Below are 18,471 nucleotides of genomic sequence, written 5' to 3'. Positions count from 1 at the left end.
AGTTACGTTGTGACGTTTGATACACCCAAAGCACTCTTACGGTATCCGGGAGTTACACGATCTCATGGTCAATGGAAAAGATACTTGACATTGGAAAAGCTCTAGCAAACGAACTACACGATCTTGTGCTATGCTTAGTATTAGGTCTTGTCCATCACATCATTCTCCTAATGATGTGATCCCGTTCTCAATGACATCCAATGTCCATAGCCAGGAAACCATGATTATCTGTTGATCAACGAGCTAGTCAACTAGAGGCTTACTAGGGACATATTATGGTCTATGTATTCACACGTGTATTACGATTTCCGGATAATACAGTTATAGCATGAATAAAGACAATTATCATGAACAAAGAAATATAATAATAATAATACTTTTATTATTGCCTCTAGGGCATATTTCCAACACCTAGAAGGGCCAATCGCGTTATTGGAGATTGTCCACGAACTCAAGCACACAAAGGGGAAGGGTGTTCTGCTCAAGCTCGATTTCGAAAAAGCATATGACCGGGTGAACTGGGAGTTTGTAGGTCCTCCTCAAAACCCTCCTCAAAAAGGGTTTTGAGGAAAGTTTCGTCCATCGTATTGCACTTAGTCAGTAGCGGGCATACGGCAGTCACGATAAACGGCATAATGGGCAAGTTTTTCCGCAATAAAAGGGGACTCCACCAAGGAGACCTAAGCTCCCCGCTTATTTTTAACTTTGTTGTGAATGCCTTGTCGACCATGCTCACCAAGGCAAGGGCTGCGGGTCACATTAAAGGGATGGTGCCCCACCTCATCCTCGGTGGGGTGACCCACCTGCAATACGCAGACGATACGATGCTCCTCTTTGAGCCAGACGACCATAGTATTGCCTCGATCAAGCTGCTCCTTGCCTTTGAGATTTTATCCGGGCTGAAAATTAATTTCCTAAAAAGCGAAGTCATCACCATAGGGATGGGCGATCGGGACAGTGTGCGGGTGGCCAATTTACTCAACTGCAAGCTTGGGGGCTTCCCGGTCAACTACCTTGGCCTCATGATCTCACATTGGAAGTTGTCAATCTCTGAATGGGAACCTTTATATGGCAAAGTGGCCAATAGGGTAAGCCTGTGGAGAGTGAGGTTCATGTCCTCAGCGGCTAGATTGATTCTCACGAACTCTAGCCTCTCCTCACTGCCTCTCTTTACAATGGGGGTGTTTCTTCTCGCGGATGGTGTCCACGCAAAACTTGACACCCCCCGCTCCCGGTTCTTTTGGGAAGGAACCGGAATTAAACGCAAATACTATTTGGTCAAGTGGGCGGCGGTATGTAGGCCAAAAAAATTCGGAGGCTTGGGGATTACTAACTCCAAGTTAACGAATGTTGCTCTTCTTACCAAGTGGTGGTGGCGTCTTGCCCAAAATGAGTCGGGGCTCTGGGCGGATCTTCTTCGGGCAAAATATTTCCCGGACGGGAACCTGTTCAAGGCCAAGTCGTCCGACTCTACGTTTTGGAATGGGATCCAAGCGGTTAGACCGGCTTTCTCTGTAGGGGGCCATTTTAACGTAAATAACGGCATGTCCACACGGTTCAGGCTTGATAGTTGGTTGGGTCAGACGCCGTTGTGGCAATCACACCCTGCAATATTTCAACTCGCCACGGACACTAATATTTTGGTGGGCGAGGCCCTGAGGTTACAACCCCCCCCCCCCCCCCCCGGTGATTCACTTCATGCGCTCACTCGACCCGGCTGAGGAAGCAAGCTGGGCCAATCTTGTGGATTCGCTAGATGGCCGACAACTCAGTCTGGAGGCTGATGCTGTCACATGGAGCCTGGCTGCCTCTCAAAAGTTTTCGGTCAAGTCTCTTTACAATAAAATGACCGAGGGCAACTCGCTCGACATAGCTAGGGGGCTATGGAAGGCGGCACAGCCCCTCAAAATCAAAATATTTATGTGGCAAATGTTTCATAACCGTTTGCCGACGTCGGATAACGTGGCCAAACGCAACGGGCCAGCTGACGGTTCTTGTGCCGCTTGCGGACTATGGGAGAAGGCGAACCATGTTTTCTTTGGGTGCTTTCTAGCTAGGTTTGTGTGGAGCGTCGCTAGAGAAACGTTTAGTCAAAACTGGAATCCCCTTTCCGGTGGGGACCTGCTTGCCTTGCTCTCGTCCCAGCGGGGATCGAACGCAAGGATAGTTTGGCGTTGCATAGGGGCATTGATGTGGTCTCTTTGGACGACCCGGAACAAAATTGCGATAGAGAAGAAATTTCCCGCTCATCCGTTGATATTATTTTCAAATGTCACCTTTTCTTACATATGTGGACACGTTGGGGAAGCCATGTTATATTGAGCGCATGAGGGAGACCATGGAGAAGATCAAGAGCACACTGACGTTGGCTCGCCGGACCACCTCGACAGTTTGAGCCTTTTGGTATTTGCGTTTGTGTCGAAACCGGCTATATGTTCCCTGAGTTGTATCTTGGTTTGCCTCCGTGTCAGGCTGGTTTCATATCTTCACATATTTGGGACAGTATTTCCAGAAGAAAGAATTCCTTATTTAACACTGTGTTAAATTTTGTTTCCCTATTTGACACTGAAAACTTTCTTCTTTCCTAAATAACACCGATTCTAAATTTTATGCCCCTTATAACACTTTCGTCCATGTTTCCGTCTAGCCGCTGTCAATTTGCATGTAAAAAGACACTTTTGCCCTCATGTATGTTGGCTAAGGTTCCAGTACGCCGATGGTACCGTACGAAGTACTTCGATGAGGTTCCTGGCGGGTGCTATCGGCGACAGCAACACGTGTAGAAAGACAAAAACTCGCTTGGTAACTTAGTACGCCGGGCTGGACATAGAAACGATGCTCACGTAGGAAGCTTGATCGATTCTAGCCGAACTAGCTAGCATGTGAAGCTAGGTTGGACTAGCCAGCCACACACACGCAGGGGTGTAGACAAAGCCCAATACACCCAGGGCCATGGCCTGGGTCGTCAAGCTAGATCACTTTGTTTACTGACGCGATTTGAACACTATTTATCACTGTAGCTAGTGTTTTGCCCGGGGCTTCGCACAATACTGGCTCCACCACTGCACACACGTACACGTCACGATGCAGATCGATTGATGGCGATTGTATTTGGCATGAGTTACAGTGGTTTTGTGATGGATGGTCGACGACGTGTACAGAAAAAGTGTGTCGCGTGTGTGTATGTGTTGGAGTTGCATGCTAGTCAGCTGTACATAGCCCCCGGCGTGGCTGCATGGTCGGGCGAGCTGTGTACTTGTCTTTTTTGTTTTTGAATATTAGCATCTACTCCTTCCGTCCTATAATGTAAGACGTTTTTTGACACTACACTAGAGTCAAAAAACGTTTTACATTATGAGACGGAGGGAGTATTAAATTTTGGTCACATGTCACACAAGGGGTAAAACGGTCTTTTCAGGTGATATTTAACACTGTTAAGGCCTAAAATAGACGGAAGTGTTATATAGGGCATTAAATTTAGACGAGGTGTTAAATAGGGAAAGAAAATTTAAGACAGTGTTAAATAAGGAATTCTCTCTTTCCAGAACACCCTCCGTTCCACACGGTCTACTTTGGGGAATCCTTTAAATGGTCCCGACTTTTGCAAGCAGGTGAGGATGCCCATGATTATCAACTTTTTTACCAAGAAAACACCAGAAAAAACAAAAGGACACAAATATTTGGCAGAAAAAAGAATTTAAAATTCTAATTTAAACGAGTTACTTAAAATTGTTATTTCAGTATTCCAAACATTTTAAAAAAAAATTAAACAACTTCTAGAAAGAACAATGAAGTTCAAAAAGGAGAAAAATGAATTAACAGGAAAAGACAAAAAATAGAAAAAAAAAACTTAGGTCTTGGTCCAACTAGGCGACAACATTGCTCCTGTCAGGCGCCTGCTAGTCCGGCCCAAGCGCTCGCGGATATGAAAAAGTTCATTAATTTTAAAAATATATGGACGGATTTGAAAATTTTCATAGATTTTTAGACAAAGGTTAACTAAAAAAAGTTGCAAGAAAAATGGTTTCGGGAACCTCAGCTCGCCACCCGGTTTTAAAAAATCATCAATTTTGAAAAAATATCATCGTATGTGAAAAAAAGTTCTCCAATTTTGAAAAAAGTTCACGTGTTTTGATAAAAATTCCACACACTTGAAAAAAGTTCACGCATTTGAAAAGAAAAGGTTCATGGTTTTTTTAAGGTTCAAGGATTTGGAAAAGGTTCACGGGTTTGAAACAAAATCATGAACTTAAGAAAAGTTCATGAATTCTAAAAAACAAAAAATACAATGAAAAAGAGTGAAAAAAACAGATGAAAACTCAGCCAAAAAAGGAAAAAAGAAAAGGTAAGTTACTGCGTATTATAACTAAGTATGTTGTCATACCTATAATTATCACAACTATTGTGGTGGCTAGTTGGTAACCTCGGTGCAGTGTCTAACTGGAGGTCCCTAGTTCGAAGTTTGTTGCCTACATAATGCAGAGGCCGAGGCCGCTGACGACGGGTAGGGCTAATTAACCCTAGGCCATGCAAAGAAGTGCAACCACTGATGACCCACCTCAAAGAAGGGCCCAATGCATCTGATGCACAAATGCGTTATTGAAATATTCCTCTTCCTCTTCTCTTTCTTCTTCCTCTCTATCTCCTCTTCCCTCCTTTGTGCCTCCCGAGCCGGCGACCCCCCCCCCCCCCCAAGCCGGCGCCCCGCCCCCCATCTCAAGCCTGCGACGACCCTCCCTCTCCTCCCCAGCGTCCCAACAGTCGTGGTAGGTGCTCGCCGGAGCTCCTGGTGGCGACGAGGCCGGCCTCCTCCATGGAGACGGGAGTCATGGCGTGGCGGCGGCCGCAGGCGAGGCACGGCATGGCGGCCGCTGCGGGCGCGGCTGGCCGGCCTCAGACGATGACCGCGCGTGGATCCAGACGCTGCGGGCGCGGCTGGCCGGCCTCAGGTGGTGCACGGCGTGGATTCCGCCGCTGCAGGCACGGCTCGCCGGCCGGCGGAAGCATCACTGCCCACAGACGGTTATCTTACATGTGGGCCTGAACTGTCATAATCGTGATCAACTGATAAAGACTCGACGATTTGGGTTTTTTGAAACAGCCGACCACCCATTTGGTAGTTATCTGAGAAAAATTAAAAACCGGTAGTTTTTTAGAACCCTAACCTGTAAAGTAGTAGTTTTATGCTATTTACTCATGTTTTGTAGAAGATAATATAACACTAACAAAAAGAAAATGACTTTGTGTGGATACCGAAATCCGCCAACCATGAAAGAGTATAGGGCTCTGGCTCCCATACATATCAAGGCACGCGCTATATTTCTTCAGTAGACATTTACATTGGAGATCATGAATCATATAATCATCATTTGTATCCTATAGTCACATATACAAGGGGTATTAAGACCCTAATGATTTCTTATGTTTATGCTTTATAATGACTTTCCTAGTATGCAATGTATACCCATGGAAGTACTTCTTCTAATCTATTATAGCTATTGGACCATTTTACCCTGTTCGTACAAAGTCCTCCAAATGTCAACGCCTGCCCTAACCGCGGGGTTCAAATTAGTGCTTCGCATGTTCTGATTTGAAGTTCTGCGTTGGTGAAATAGACTAAACCTGCTTTAGTTTTTTTTTTGTGTTTTGGTCAAGTGAAATTTTGAACTAGGTATTAGTGCTTTGTGTTTGACCGTTGCGTACTCTAAAACGATTGTGAAATGTGGTTGCCAATGTTGAAGTGTGAAATTTGTCCTTTCATATGGAGACTGCAAATCGATGGCCTTAACAATGAGCAGAAATTTTTTGAAGTCCAAACTCTACCAAATGTCAGGCTATGAAACATCATCCAGCCGCACAAGAAAACTAGTACCATGCTGAAAAAATATCTCCATTCGCTAACACAAGCACCATGCATGTACATATTTTGCTTTTCGGTTTCCTTTGATATTGCCACGTTTTTTAAGTTACAAATATGGGTGTTTGCCTTACTCTTTAAAATATTGCAAATAACATACTCTTTAAGTTTTTTCGTTTATAAATTTTAGTGTGAATCATCATCAAGCATATCGCCAACGGCATCACCCTGATCTAGGCATGAAGCTGCAATAGTATGGACGGACCAGGCAGATGACCCTGTCCGCAAGGGTTCGAAGAAAGAGGTTGTTGAAGAAGAGAAAGAGGCTATTGAAGAAGACGATGTCACCAATGATAGTCATATAACAATGAGAGGCGATTTTCTATGCATGGTGGCAGCTACGCACCCTTTAGCGTAAGTGCCTTTTTAATATATGATGCGTCGGGTTTTTTCTGGCATTGGCACAAGTGCCTCTTATGTTGTATAGAAATGGTTTTTTCTCACTTATCTTCATCTTTTTGCTTGTCTTTTTGGCACAAATGCCTTTCGTTCTATAGAGAAGAGCCTTTTCTCATTTCTCTCTGTTAGTTTGCTTGCCTTCTTGGCACACGTGCCTTTTCGCTTGCATGTCTGGTCCTACGTCATGAAAATAACTTTATTTTTGTTAGAGAGTTATTTTCCAAAATAATTTATACCAAAATAATTATAGATAAAAATTGGGGCCGTGCGCATATGCCGCCATGTGTAGAGAGTTATTTTTTATATAACAATACTGACAGATGACACAAATAGCCAGCTTGATCATTCGAGACAACACTTCCATCACAGCCGCAAGGAGACACCGAACCCTGTTACACAACAGATAAAGGACTGGCAAGACAATGTGTTTGCAAGGAAGTGAAATGTGGATAAACCTAAATTTGTGGTATAATGGAAACATACATGCAACGAAAACTGCTGCAGATGAAGATCAGTGAATAGTGACAGACATATTCAACCAGGAGGGTGATACATACAATAGCACAAGAGATCAAGTACAAATATTACAATAGCACAAGAGATCGAGTACAAATATTTGCAGCCCCATTGCAACACACGTGTAATTATCCGGTAGATAGAGAATTAGGCAATCAAAATTAATGTCCAATGCTTGACTAAATCCTGAGCTAGTCGAGCAAATAGAGTGCACGTGTACCGACCCATCAAGCCCCCTTTACAAACAGCTTAATAGGCACTCTCTCCAAAATACTCGTCGTTGGCAAGAACGGGGGCGACATCTTTGAGACCCTAGCTATTGAGGGGATGTTCGATCGTAAGAAAATATAGGTACCACAAGGCCTGTTTTACTATAGGGATCCGCCTTAAAGCACGTTCCACTACAAACAAAGTTGGCCCCTATTTCAGTTGGAAACCAGAAAACCTTACTTTTTCATCAGTCGAAAAAGTTGCAAGCAAGGCAATGCTACTTTTTGGTAAGTACTAGCAAACAAGTCAATATCACTTTTGCAGTGCAAACAAGGCAATGTTGCTTTTTCCCATGTTTTTGAGAAGCATGAAAATGCATACGTAACCATTGAACCTTTTGATAGCGCTGAGTTGTTACTGAAAACTCTCGGTTGTCTCTGAAACTTGGCTCACTGATTTTCTTTTCGAAAAAGAAAACGAAAAAGGATAGGAAACAGAACAATGGATTCATGACAAGGGCGCCGCGGATTGTGCCTACATATACATACACTAGAAACTAGAAACCGTGAATAACCTGTTGTACAAAATAACCACTGGAATGACCTATTCAAGTTTTCACTTGAAAATGGGCTAGTGTTTTAGTGGAAAGTTGGCCCATGTGAACTAAGTTATGAGGAAGTTGAACCAGCTTGAGCAGAGAATCGCTCATGAAACCATCAGGCGACTGAAAACCTTGATTTTCCAGTATTTTGGAACGGAGAGAGTATAGGAAATATAAACTACCAAAAATATATGTCCAAACTTGAATCATGGGTTGGAGCTAGCACACATGGATGCAGAAGCTAGGTGGATGAAGATAAAAAAAAAACTAGGTAGGTGGATGAAGCTAGGTAGAGTACTTGGTGTAGTACATTCCCAACATTATTCCATCAACTAAAATACCCAGGTTTACCTCCTTACTCTTCCTGTATAGGTAGGTACTAAGGATCCATCGTCATCCCTTCTCTAATACAACATCGCAGTACAATGACCAATAATATGATCAATCGATATGCAGGGTTTCGTTCCTAAAACAGCAGCAGCAGCAGTCTCCAACAACACCGCAATCTACAGTAGGCACGGTACACGATGCTCGCTGTGTGGTCACTCAAAGGGACGATCTGATCTCCACTCATCTGATCCAGCGTCGAGGAGTGGTCTCTCCGGCGGGCGACAACAGAGCTACTCGCGGATCGAGTTGATGTCGATGCTGGAGGACCGCGAGTCCATCTGCCGCATCAGGCCGGGCTGCCACCCGCCCATTGGGCGGGGCGGCGGCATGTTCATGTTATGCTCGGGGTCCATGTCGTCCTCGGGATGCGCCATCGCAAGGGGCTCTTCGCCACCGGCACCGCCACCGTTGCGCTCCTCCATTTCTTGCTCCGCTTTGGTCTGGCTTTGCTTTGACCCGCTGCCGTACATGGGAGACGATCTCGGGTCCATCTGGTTCATCAGGCCGGGCGGCCATCCACTCATCGGGTGGGGCGGCATGTTGTGGGGGTGCTCCGGCAGCGCCAACGTGGGGGTGTCTTCGCCACCGCCGCCACCGTCCTGCTCTTCGTTCTCCACGTCCTGGTCCGCTTTGCCTTTGTTCTTCTTTGACCCGCCACCGTACATGAAGCTTCCCACTATCACCTGGTGTAAAACGCGAGCGATGGGTAAGAACCAAAGGAATAGCTTAACCACGATAAATCAGAATGTAAAACAATACTCATACCAGGCTCCCTGCATGCTGAGAAAGCAACTGGTACAGGGGAAAAGAAAACACCCAAAATTCTGAGATTTAATACCTGAACAGTTCCAGCTGCTGTCAGGACTCCACTAACACTCCCACCGATAACCCTGTGGTCAGGGCCACACAAAGCTATGCAAAGGCCTCCACTTCGAGTGCGGGTACCACCTTCTTCTACCACCAAATATGATCCAGAGAGACACAGGATTTCAAATCGACCCTGCCAAAGCAAATGATAATACATAAGGGCATGAACTGCATATGGACAAAATAGTTCTTCTCAGCCTCAAGGGGCATAAAACAGTACAAGTGAAATGTTCGATGAAAAAAAATACTAGCAGAAGTTCTTGGTACAGAAAACTAATTTGGAACAAAAGTATAAGCACATTCATATTTTAGATATCAAACAATCCAATTGATCAATAAATCAGTGGGTTAATCAGGATATTTTTACCACAAGATGACAGGTTACTGAAGCTGCCAGCAGTAAAGCATTTTGATAGATTGAGAGAGCTCAGCACATTTAGATATCAAACAATCCAATTGATCAATAAACCAGTGGGTTAATCAGGATATTTTTACCACTAGATGACAGGTTACTGAAGCTGCCAGCAGTAAAGCATTTTGATAGATTGAGAGAGCTCAGCACATTTAGATATCAAACAAGTCAATTGATCAATAAATCAGTGGGTTAATCAGGATATTTTTACCACTAGATGACAGGTTACTGAAGCTGCCAGTAGTAAAGCATTTTGATAGATTGAGAGAGCTCAGCACATTCAACATGGGCCAAGGTGCAGGAAAGAGGTATATATTTTACCCTTTTCACTGAAGAAGCACTATATTTGATACTCCCTCTGTCCCAAAATAATTGTCTCAACTTTGTACTAACTTTAGTACAAAGTTGCACTAAGCTTGAGACACTTATTTTGGGATGGAGGGAGTATATCTTTTGCTGTAATAAAGAGTGCATGCGAATAACAAAAGGATGCATGTCATACATAGCTAGTCTTTTTACTATAATGAAACGAACTATTAAACACCTACAGCAAGATACCTCATATGTCACCGCACCGGAGTCTGAATCCTGATGAAGGGTTGCCGTGGAGACAGCCCCTGTTGCTGAGATGATGCAAATAGCTCTTGGGCCTTGTTGTGAGAAGGACATTATTCTGGCGGCAACATCCTGCACAGATACACAACTTATAAGAATCGCAAACTGCCAGGCATATATAACAATTTTAAGAACTATGTAGTATTTCCAGAAACAAACAAAATATTCAGATGCAATTATCTAGATAATTCAGCTTGCGCACCACACTGATGGTACTGTAGTTGATAGTTTCCAGTTAAATTATTTCAAGTTTTAACTTTGATTCCACAGCATTTAATTGTCTGTCAAAAAGGCTGGGATTAATGCACACATCCATTGAATGCCGCCTATGGAGTTAATAATATGAGACAGGATATAAAGACTTTGTTTAAGATTAACAAGCAAGAGCCTGCACTAGTCTATTGGTTAATGAAGCCTTTGCCTTTTCTGTTACGCCATCTGTTATGTTATAACATGGCAAATCAAGAAACAATTTGAAGGCAATTCGGTGCATTAGATAGAATATTCCATCACTCACGGAACCAAGAGTCCAGCAGTGTTATGGAATAATAACGCAAAAAATTAAAGATAGTGCGTCAGCAACATCTGTAGAAAGAAGTACAACTATCATTTATTGATCATTCTCATCTTACCTCTCCAGCTGAAATAATAATCACATGAGGAGTAAAGCCTGTTCCAACAGAGCCAAGAAACCATTTTCCTGAGAAAAAAACTCATCAGATAACACCAATAGCAAATGCATCAAATCAGAAAGAGAAGAAAAAGGTAGTAATGCAAAAGGTCTACTTTTCTTCTTCTTTTAGAGGAAAAAACAGATGAAAAAGTGCTTGCTTAACAGAATCAAGTCAACATACACCTTGCACAATTCGTCAATTCAAGAGATGCAGAGTATATTATTATTTTGAGTTTGACCATATTAAAACTTAAAATAAAGTGATGGGGTAAAAATATGGCATTTAAAGAAGATTCACAAGTAGGTCCTGAAGACATGTATGTAGCAGCAGAACACATCAAAAGAATGCGGGGAACTATATTTGGCATGATAAAAGTCATATCTCCCAACTGATGATGGCAGTTACTGCGGAGTGGGGAGTAATATAGGAAAAACTTAAAAGTAGACGCACAATACAAACATGGTTTCCAGATTTTATCTGCATACTACTAGATATAAGTCAAATAGTTTCCATATCTATGATGCAAATTTATCATGAAAAATGCTATCACTTATAGAAATATGGCATCACATAATTGAGTAGATCCAACCGACTACCAGAAACAAGCCAGAAATCTACGAAGCATGTTTATAACGGTTCTGTAAAATGATTGCCCCTACAGCATTAATGGAAATACTATGTCACCTGAGAAATTAATTGCCAAAGCGCACAACATGATCACAAATTCTACAGGGCTGCAAGTGCTCACCAAGAGAAGCCAGCTGCTGCATCTTCCCGGACCCAGGTGGCCGCCCTCTGCCCCGTTTCTCCGTCAGTGCGCCTGAACCAGAACCCCCTGACCCTGTCCCCGACCCAAATCCTGAGCCAGGTGTTGTAACCATCGTGCCCATTCCTGGGCTCGACGAATGAGGCGTCGACGGAGATGGCGAGAGCCCCAGCGTCACCGACCCATCAGGCTTATACTTCCTTGGCCTCCCGCGCTTTTTCTTCACTTGCTCATCCTGGCCAGCCTCTCCCCCCTGATCCCCTTTAGCATCACCGCTCACGGCCACAACACCCATGCCAATGTCCATGCCCCCGTTGGCACCGCCACCAGCGTTGTGCTGCACCATATGCTGTGAGCCACCACCGCCACCGCTGTGCTGCGCCATATGCTGTGAGCCACCACCGCCACCGCTGTGCTGCGCCATATGCTGTGAGCCACCACCACCGCCACTGCCGCCGCTGTGCTGCGCCATATGCTGCGAGCCGACACCACCACCGCCACCGATGCTGTGCTGCGCCATATGCTGTGAGCCACCGGTACCAGTACCGTGCTGCTGCGCCATCTCGACATGGTTCTGGTGGTACACCTGCTGCCCAATGTGGGCGGGAGCCCCAAAGGGCGGCTGATGGAAGGCGTACCCGCCCGAGACGGCATCAAGCTGCTGCTGCCGGTACCCGGCGGCGGGTGGGGCGTGGAGGCCGCCTCCGGGGACTCCCCCCGGCGGGCCCATGCCCCGGTGCTGCACATAGAAGGGCGAGTAGTTGGGCCCCGACGTCGCGGTCGACTCCCTCCCATCCATTCATGGAATGCGCGGCAGCCACAGACAGACAGAGCTCACTCGCGGCCACCCGCACACAGCAACACGCCCCTGGCTGCCACGAGGACGGCGCGGCTTCAGGCAATGGAGGCGGGGATCGCGGCCACGGAGATCTCCTCTACCGACGCCCGAACCCTCGCACCGGAGCAGCTATCCCTCCCGCGGACCGAGGCGAGATCAGATCGAGGAGCGGGCCGAGATCTTGTGGGGTAAACAGGGGGAACCGCCGGAGACAGGGGGGGCGGCCGAGGCGCGGGAGATTGGCGTCAAAACCCGATCTTTCCGGGAGGAATGAACGAAGGAGCAGGGCGGGGTTCGCCGAGGGTGCGGGAGACGGCGGCGCCGGAGGGGTGGCGCGCGGCGGGATCTGCGCCGGCGGCGGGAGGGGGAGGGGGAGGGGGAGGGGGAGGGGGAGAGGGGAGCGATCCCGACCGGAATGGCGGGGGTGGGGGGCGGAATGGGGGCGGGCTAAAACCCTAGGGATGGGGTGGGGTGGGGTGGATCACCAGAGTGGGGTGGGGGAGGGGAGGGGGGGAGGAACCGAGATGGAGGAGGAAGAAGGGCGAGCATGTGTATGTGCTGGAGGGGGCGCAGGGATCGTCTGTGCGGCCGAAGCTGTGGCACAAGATCAACCTTTTTTTTGGTGTGTGTGTGCGCGCGCGTGTGTGTTTGCCATGGGTAGTTGGTCAGTGAGAGAGAGCCTCACGGTTGTTTGGGGTTGTTTGAGAAGTGTCGAGACTAGACTCGTGTAAACGGGGTGCGCCAACCTTTTGGCAGACGTTTACACCGTCGTGGTCTCATTATAAGACAAGTGTTTACCATAGGTGGGTAGTGAGTGAGTGAGAGGCTCTCTTGCCCAGCATGTTATTTGGGGATGTTTGCATGGCGTCATGACTAGCCTCGTCAAAGCGAAGCGCGCCAATTTTTTTATGAATGTTTACGCCGCTGCCACGGCCTCGCGAAGTTGCTAGCTGAAAAGTGAATGAGTGGCTGAAAAGTTGCAAAAGATCCAAAAGTGGGGGGTCTTCATCTGAGGGGACACCTAAGCCTTCGGTCGACGCCGAATTTTTGACTCGGCAATCCCTATTTGTCATTCAAGTAGACTCTTTAAAACACGTGAGTAATGTGAGAATATTTGCCAACTTTTTAGCATGTGTATGTGCTGGAGGGGACGCAGGGATCGTCTGTGCGGCCAGAGTTGTGGCACAAGATCAATCTTTTTTTTTGGTGTGTGTTTGCCCTAAGTGAGGGCCTGACGGGTTGTTTGGGGTTGTTTGCATAGCGTCGAGGCTATCCTTGTCAAAACGGAGCGCGTCGACTTTTTGGTACACGTTTACACCATCGTAGTCTCATTATAACACGAGTGTTTTATCGTGGGCAGGTAGTGAGTGAGCGAGAGTCTTTCTTGTGCTGACGGGTTGTTTGGGGCTGTTTGCATAGCGTCGTGACTAGCCTCGCCAAATCGGAGCGCGCCAATTTTTTGGTAGGCGTTTGCATTGCCGCCGTAGTCTCACTAAGTTGCTAGCTTAAAAGTGAATGAGTGGCTGAAAAGCTGGCAAAGATCCAAAAAGTGTGTGGGGGGAGGGGGTCTTCATCTGAGGGGACACCTAAGCCCTCGGGCGACGCCAAAGTTTTGGTTCGGCAATTCATACTTGCCATCCAAATCGTCTCTTAAAACACATGAATAACATGACAATATTAGCATGCGGCAGATATTGCCTCTTTTGGTACAAATGAATCTTACAACACGTGAGTAGAAGAGGAATATATATTTGTGGTAGATATCGAAAGCATGAGAATAAACGGTAGAAGTTCGTTTGGTTACACGAAAGAGAAAAAGGTAGTAGGAACCCTCCTAGAAGATTATGTGTGTGCCATATACTCCTAGTTGTTACATGGACACATTAAGAAAAATCTTGCGAGAGTCGACTTACCAATATATTTCCAATCGAGCGAAGTAGACCATAAAAAAGGTTCGCATTATTTTCGATCCAACGAAACAAACAAGTCTTGAGTCCATGTGTTTGTTTCTTAATTCAGCAAGGGGGCGGGGGTTGTATTGTCACAGGGATTCATGCTTAGCCATGAGTTCATTGAGGATGCATTGATTAGCTAAGACTCATGGTACATCGTATGCGGCGTAACGGACAAATATATACTCCAGCTTAGCTATATTGTAAGCTTATAAGTTCCTCATCCAACTTCGTTCATGTGCGTGTCAAACAAACTAGGTTGCATAGAGCATATATTAATGTGATCTAGATCATATAAGGTGAATACCTGTCGTGTTATTCGTGTCACTCTAAATCGGTGACAACCGGTAAAAGACCTGGTTATATTTCCATGTTAGTAACACCCGACACCTTTCCACGTGTAACCAACAAGGCGACAAACATAATTTGTCGGGGGCTCGGGGCTATGACAAGGGTATCATGTCTTTACACAAAAAAATATTTGAAATAAGTACATACTCAAAATTATAAGCCTGAATTTTGATGCCATTGGATGGAGTGGCGGTAGGGTTTGTTAACTTTGTTCAAGTGGCAGCCACGGTGTAACACTCGTAGATGACGGGCACAGAGGATCCCCGGCTTGACCAGGTACGGAGAAAGGGATTGTTGGCTCTGCTGACGCGTAAGCCAGGATGGCAATTATTGGTTGGGTTCGGGAGCCCCATAGTCACATCACAAAATGCCATTACCACCGCAAAGATATATTTTTTTTTCAGCACAAACAAAAATCAACCATGTTTTCCATCTTAAATAAAATCAACAAAAAAGACATCGAAAAGATTCAGTAGTCCCAAGGAGCGAATTTCATATCTTTTTGCTGGAAAGGGTCCAAAAGCCCATAAGTACAAGAAATCTTCATCTCTTTTGCATGGAGAGGATCCAAAGTTCATAAAAGAAAATCTTCATCTTTTCTGCATGGGAAGAAAGGGTCCAAAAGTTCGAGTTCGCCCAAAGATCGATCGCGTCAGCGCGCACGTACCCGGCCGTACTCGACTTCTCAGAGGCCGCCGAAAGGGTCCAAGGCTGTACAGCTCGGAGATGCCATGTGCTGCCAGTACAGTTTTGGATATTGAGTCACAGAGTCACCGGTACTACCAAGGAGGCCAAAACTGTAGTAAATGCAGCAGCAAGGCAGGCGGCAGACCGTCTACAGTATAATACAGTATGTGTACTGCGTACAGTGAGCATGGCAAAGATTTGTCCATTCTGAAGACATTCAGAAATATATTGGAACCTTGTTGCAGGTTGATGAAAGAGAGAGGAATGGGGAGTTGCTGGTCAGGCAACTAGGCAAGAACACATATGATCTTGCATCTGAAGCATAAATGTTTCGAGGGGTGGATCATACACGATCAGGAACCGCAGGATCCGACTGTAGAAGTACCAAAACTCTTATCTATCTAACGCAGCTCGACTACATGGACCTGGCCAGAGCAAATGAACTTCGTTTCTCGGACGAGTACATCAAAATGACCCGCATTGGTGCAACAGTTTAGGCCATGGGAATCAGTTGTCGAGCTCCATGGCTTGCGCGGCCTTGGCTTTTCCCAGTGCTGAGAGCTTTGTCTTCACCTTCTTCTTGCCGACCTTGAAGCTGCTGCCCTTCTTCTTCTTATCGCTTCCATCAATCTGAATTGGCAGAGAAACAGAACTAACGTTAGCACAGATGTAGCAAGCTAGGTTGTTCAGGTAAAAATTCAAGCAAACACTACAACCAAGGTTTACGAGTCGAAGAGTCATTCTGAGGGACTCATAGACTAGTCGACGCTAAAGTGTAGTCGGCCCTGGAGTTGCAACTCATAGTCTATAGATTAGTCTTGACTAGTCCTTCGACTCATAATGCTTGGCTACGACAGCGAACAACAGAGGATTGCAGTTTGAAGTGCCAATGCGCAAAAACAAAAATAAGTGTCATGGTGCATACATAGAGGCAGCTAACTAGCTCAAGAACAGCACAGGTGCTGCAAAACGGCCAGGTTGTATTAATCAGGGAAATCCCCAGAGATGGTTTGGGGTAGGCAATTCAAGGAAAATGCATGGTTTGGGGGAAATGAGATAATCTGGAGACCATTTCCAGAAAAGCATCTGCACTAATCGTTTCAGACCTCTCAGTCAGGTCGCACTTCTAGTTGGAAAGAAAGAGTATGCAAATGTCTCCAAGTGAATTGATCAGTAACGATTTCCAAGTGAACTAATTGTTATGAATATACCCTATTCTAAATTCTAAACACAGGTTGAGCGCATCAGAAATCTCTTGAGCCCAACAAACGGTGTTCCAGCTGTACTAATTATTGCACAAAGCCAAAGAGTGTGAACTCTAACAGAGAGCCCAGCAGTCATCCTCTCACTCGGAATAAAAAGGTCGTCGCAATTTTCATCCTTTCCTACGAATCGAGCCAAATTGGTACACACGCCAACAAGGTTGCGGCCTAGCATTGCAAGCTAAAAACACCGCTAATCAGAACTCCATGTGCCAAAAGACATGATATGCTCATCTAAAATGCAGAGGCGCCCAGTAGCAGTGCAGCACACAGTCAGGAAGCTGAGCTCCGTGTACCAAAAGATCATATAAGACCATATGATATGCTCATCTAACACAGCAACAGTAGCAGCACAGCACCAATAAGAAGCTGGTTCCACTAACGATTAGTCTAGCAGAGCATCCAGGTCGAGCAGCAGAGTCAAAGCAGGGGATGCAGGGGCAGCACATACCTTCATCTTGGACTTCTTGGCCTGCAGCTTCTTGGCCTGCTCCTCCTTGGCCTTCTTCTCCCCTGTAGACACACACAGCAATCACGATCAATTCAAACCCAAACAAATCAAATCGGGTTCTTCCTCTCAACCGCTACGGATTGGAGGAAGAAAGCGACTGGGAGAGGAGGGGGAGAGAGAGAGAGAGAGAGAGGGTGAGTGGTGGCGGTACTCTGGAGGTCGAACTCGTGCTGCTTCTTCCGCTTGGAGAGGCTGTTCTTCTTCGACATCGTCTGAGTCGCTTCGCCGCCGGCCGCCGGAAGACAGAGGCAGAGGCAAACCCTAGCCGAGCCAAGAAAGGTTTTTTCTTCCTCCTCGTCTCCCCACCTTCCCGCAATAAGCGGCGTCGGCCACAGCGAGGTGTACTGGGCCGGGCCCTGCTCTGCGTTTTGCGTTTCGTACAAAAGTTTTTTTTTGTTTCACTTGTTCTTTTTCTTTTCCATTCATTGTTTTTTCTCTTCTTTATTTCTCATTATTCTGTTTATTTTTTTATTCCCAGGATTTTATTATTTATTTTCTGTTTCCCATGTGTTTATTCTCCTATATGTTTACCTTTTAATTTTCCATTACTAATGAGTGCGGAAATAATTTTGTAAGTTGTTCTATCCAACAAAACGGAACTTTGGTAAGAATAGTTGTTGATGTTTATTTGTAAATAAATAAATCTCTAGAAAATTTCATTCTTCATTAAAAGCTGATCCTGGTCCCAAAGAAGAATGTTCATGACAGTAGGTTTTATGAGATATAAACATTGTTTTTACGAACTATAAATATATTTTTAAATGCAGAAGCATTATTCTACGACAATGCTAAAACAAATATTATGAGCCACATGGACATATTACTGAGGTGCCGGCATAATTGATTGGGAAATATGTGAGCTAATTTTTGTGATTTTTTTTTTGCGGAAAAACTTCCGATCTATTCATCTTCAATCATGGCAGTACAATGAATACCAGAATAAAAATTACATCCAGATTCGTAGACCACCTAGCGACGATTACAAGCATCGAAGCAAGCCGAAGGCGCGCCGCCGTCATCGCCCCTCCATCGCCGGAGCCGGGCACAACTTGTTGTAGTAGACAGTCGGAAAGTTGTCGTGCTAAGGCCCCATAGGACCAGCACCCCAGAACAGCAACCGCCGCCGATGAAAAATAACGTAGATCGGAAGGATCCAAACCAAAGACACACGAACGTAGACGAACAACGACGAGCTCCGAGCAAATCCACCAAAGATAGATCTGCCGGAGACACACCTCCACACGCTCACCAACGATGCTAGACGCACCGCCGAAACGGGGGCTAGGCGGGGAGACCTTTATTCCATCTTCAGGGAGCCGCCGCCGTCTCGCCTTCCTGAGTAGGACACAAACCCTAACAAGATTGAAAAAAAAACCGACTAAAAACAGAGCCCTCCCGCCAGCCCTTGCCAGGATCCACCGCGCCTCCATGGCCCTAGGGCCACCGGAGACGAGGTGGACCTGCGCCGGCGCTGGCGAGAGGCACGAACCCTAACTTTCTTTC

The 18,471-nt window shown here is 45.9% G+C and overlaps 2 protein-coding genes across 2 annotated transcripts; both read right to left on the bottom strand.

Moving 5' to 3' along the window:
* Nucleotides 1-7,941: 7,941 nt before the first annotated feature.
* On the bottom strand, nucleotides 7,942-12,584 carry LOC125530256 (uncharacterized). Its single transcript, XM_048694650.2, has 5 exons — nucleotides 11,350-12,584; nucleotides 10,560-10,627; nucleotides 9,871-9,999; nucleotides 8,872-9,033; nucleotides 7,942-8,716 (listed from the first exon to the last, which is right to left on the bottom strand). The coding sequence occupies exons 1-5, from the start codon at nucleotides 12,164-12,166 to the stop codon at nucleotides 8,264-8,266; spliced, it is 1,629 nt and encodes a 542-aa protein (XP_048550607.2). The 5' UTR covers nucleotides 12,167-12,584; the 3' UTR covers nucleotides 7,942-8,263.
* Nucleotides 12,585-15,377: 2,793 nt separating this feature from the next.
* Nucleotides 15,378-17,291, bottom strand: LOC125532266 (uncharacterized). Its single transcript, XM_048696394.2, has 3 exons — nucleotides 17,120-17,291; nucleotides 16,909-16,970; nucleotides 15,378-15,825 (listed from the first exon to the last, which is right to left on the bottom strand). The coding sequence occupies exons 1-3, from the start codon at nucleotides 17,175-17,177 to the stop codon at nucleotides 15,703-15,705; spliced, it is 243 nt and encodes an 80-aa protein (XP_048552351.1). The 5' UTR covers nucleotides 17,178-17,291; the 3' UTR covers nucleotides 15,378-15,702.
* Nucleotides 17,292-18,471: the final 1,180 nt, after the last annotated feature.

The sequence above is a fragment of the Triticum urartu genome, chromosome 6A, assembly GCF_056163025.1.
Source record: "Triticum urartu cultivar PI428250 chromosome 6A, HENAU_Tu73, whole genome shotgun sequence".
NCBI lineage: Eukaryota > Viridiplantae > Streptophyta > Magnoliopsida > Poales > Poaceae > Triticum > Triticum urartu.
This window is presented reverse-complemented; position numbering and strand designations above follow the sequence as displayed.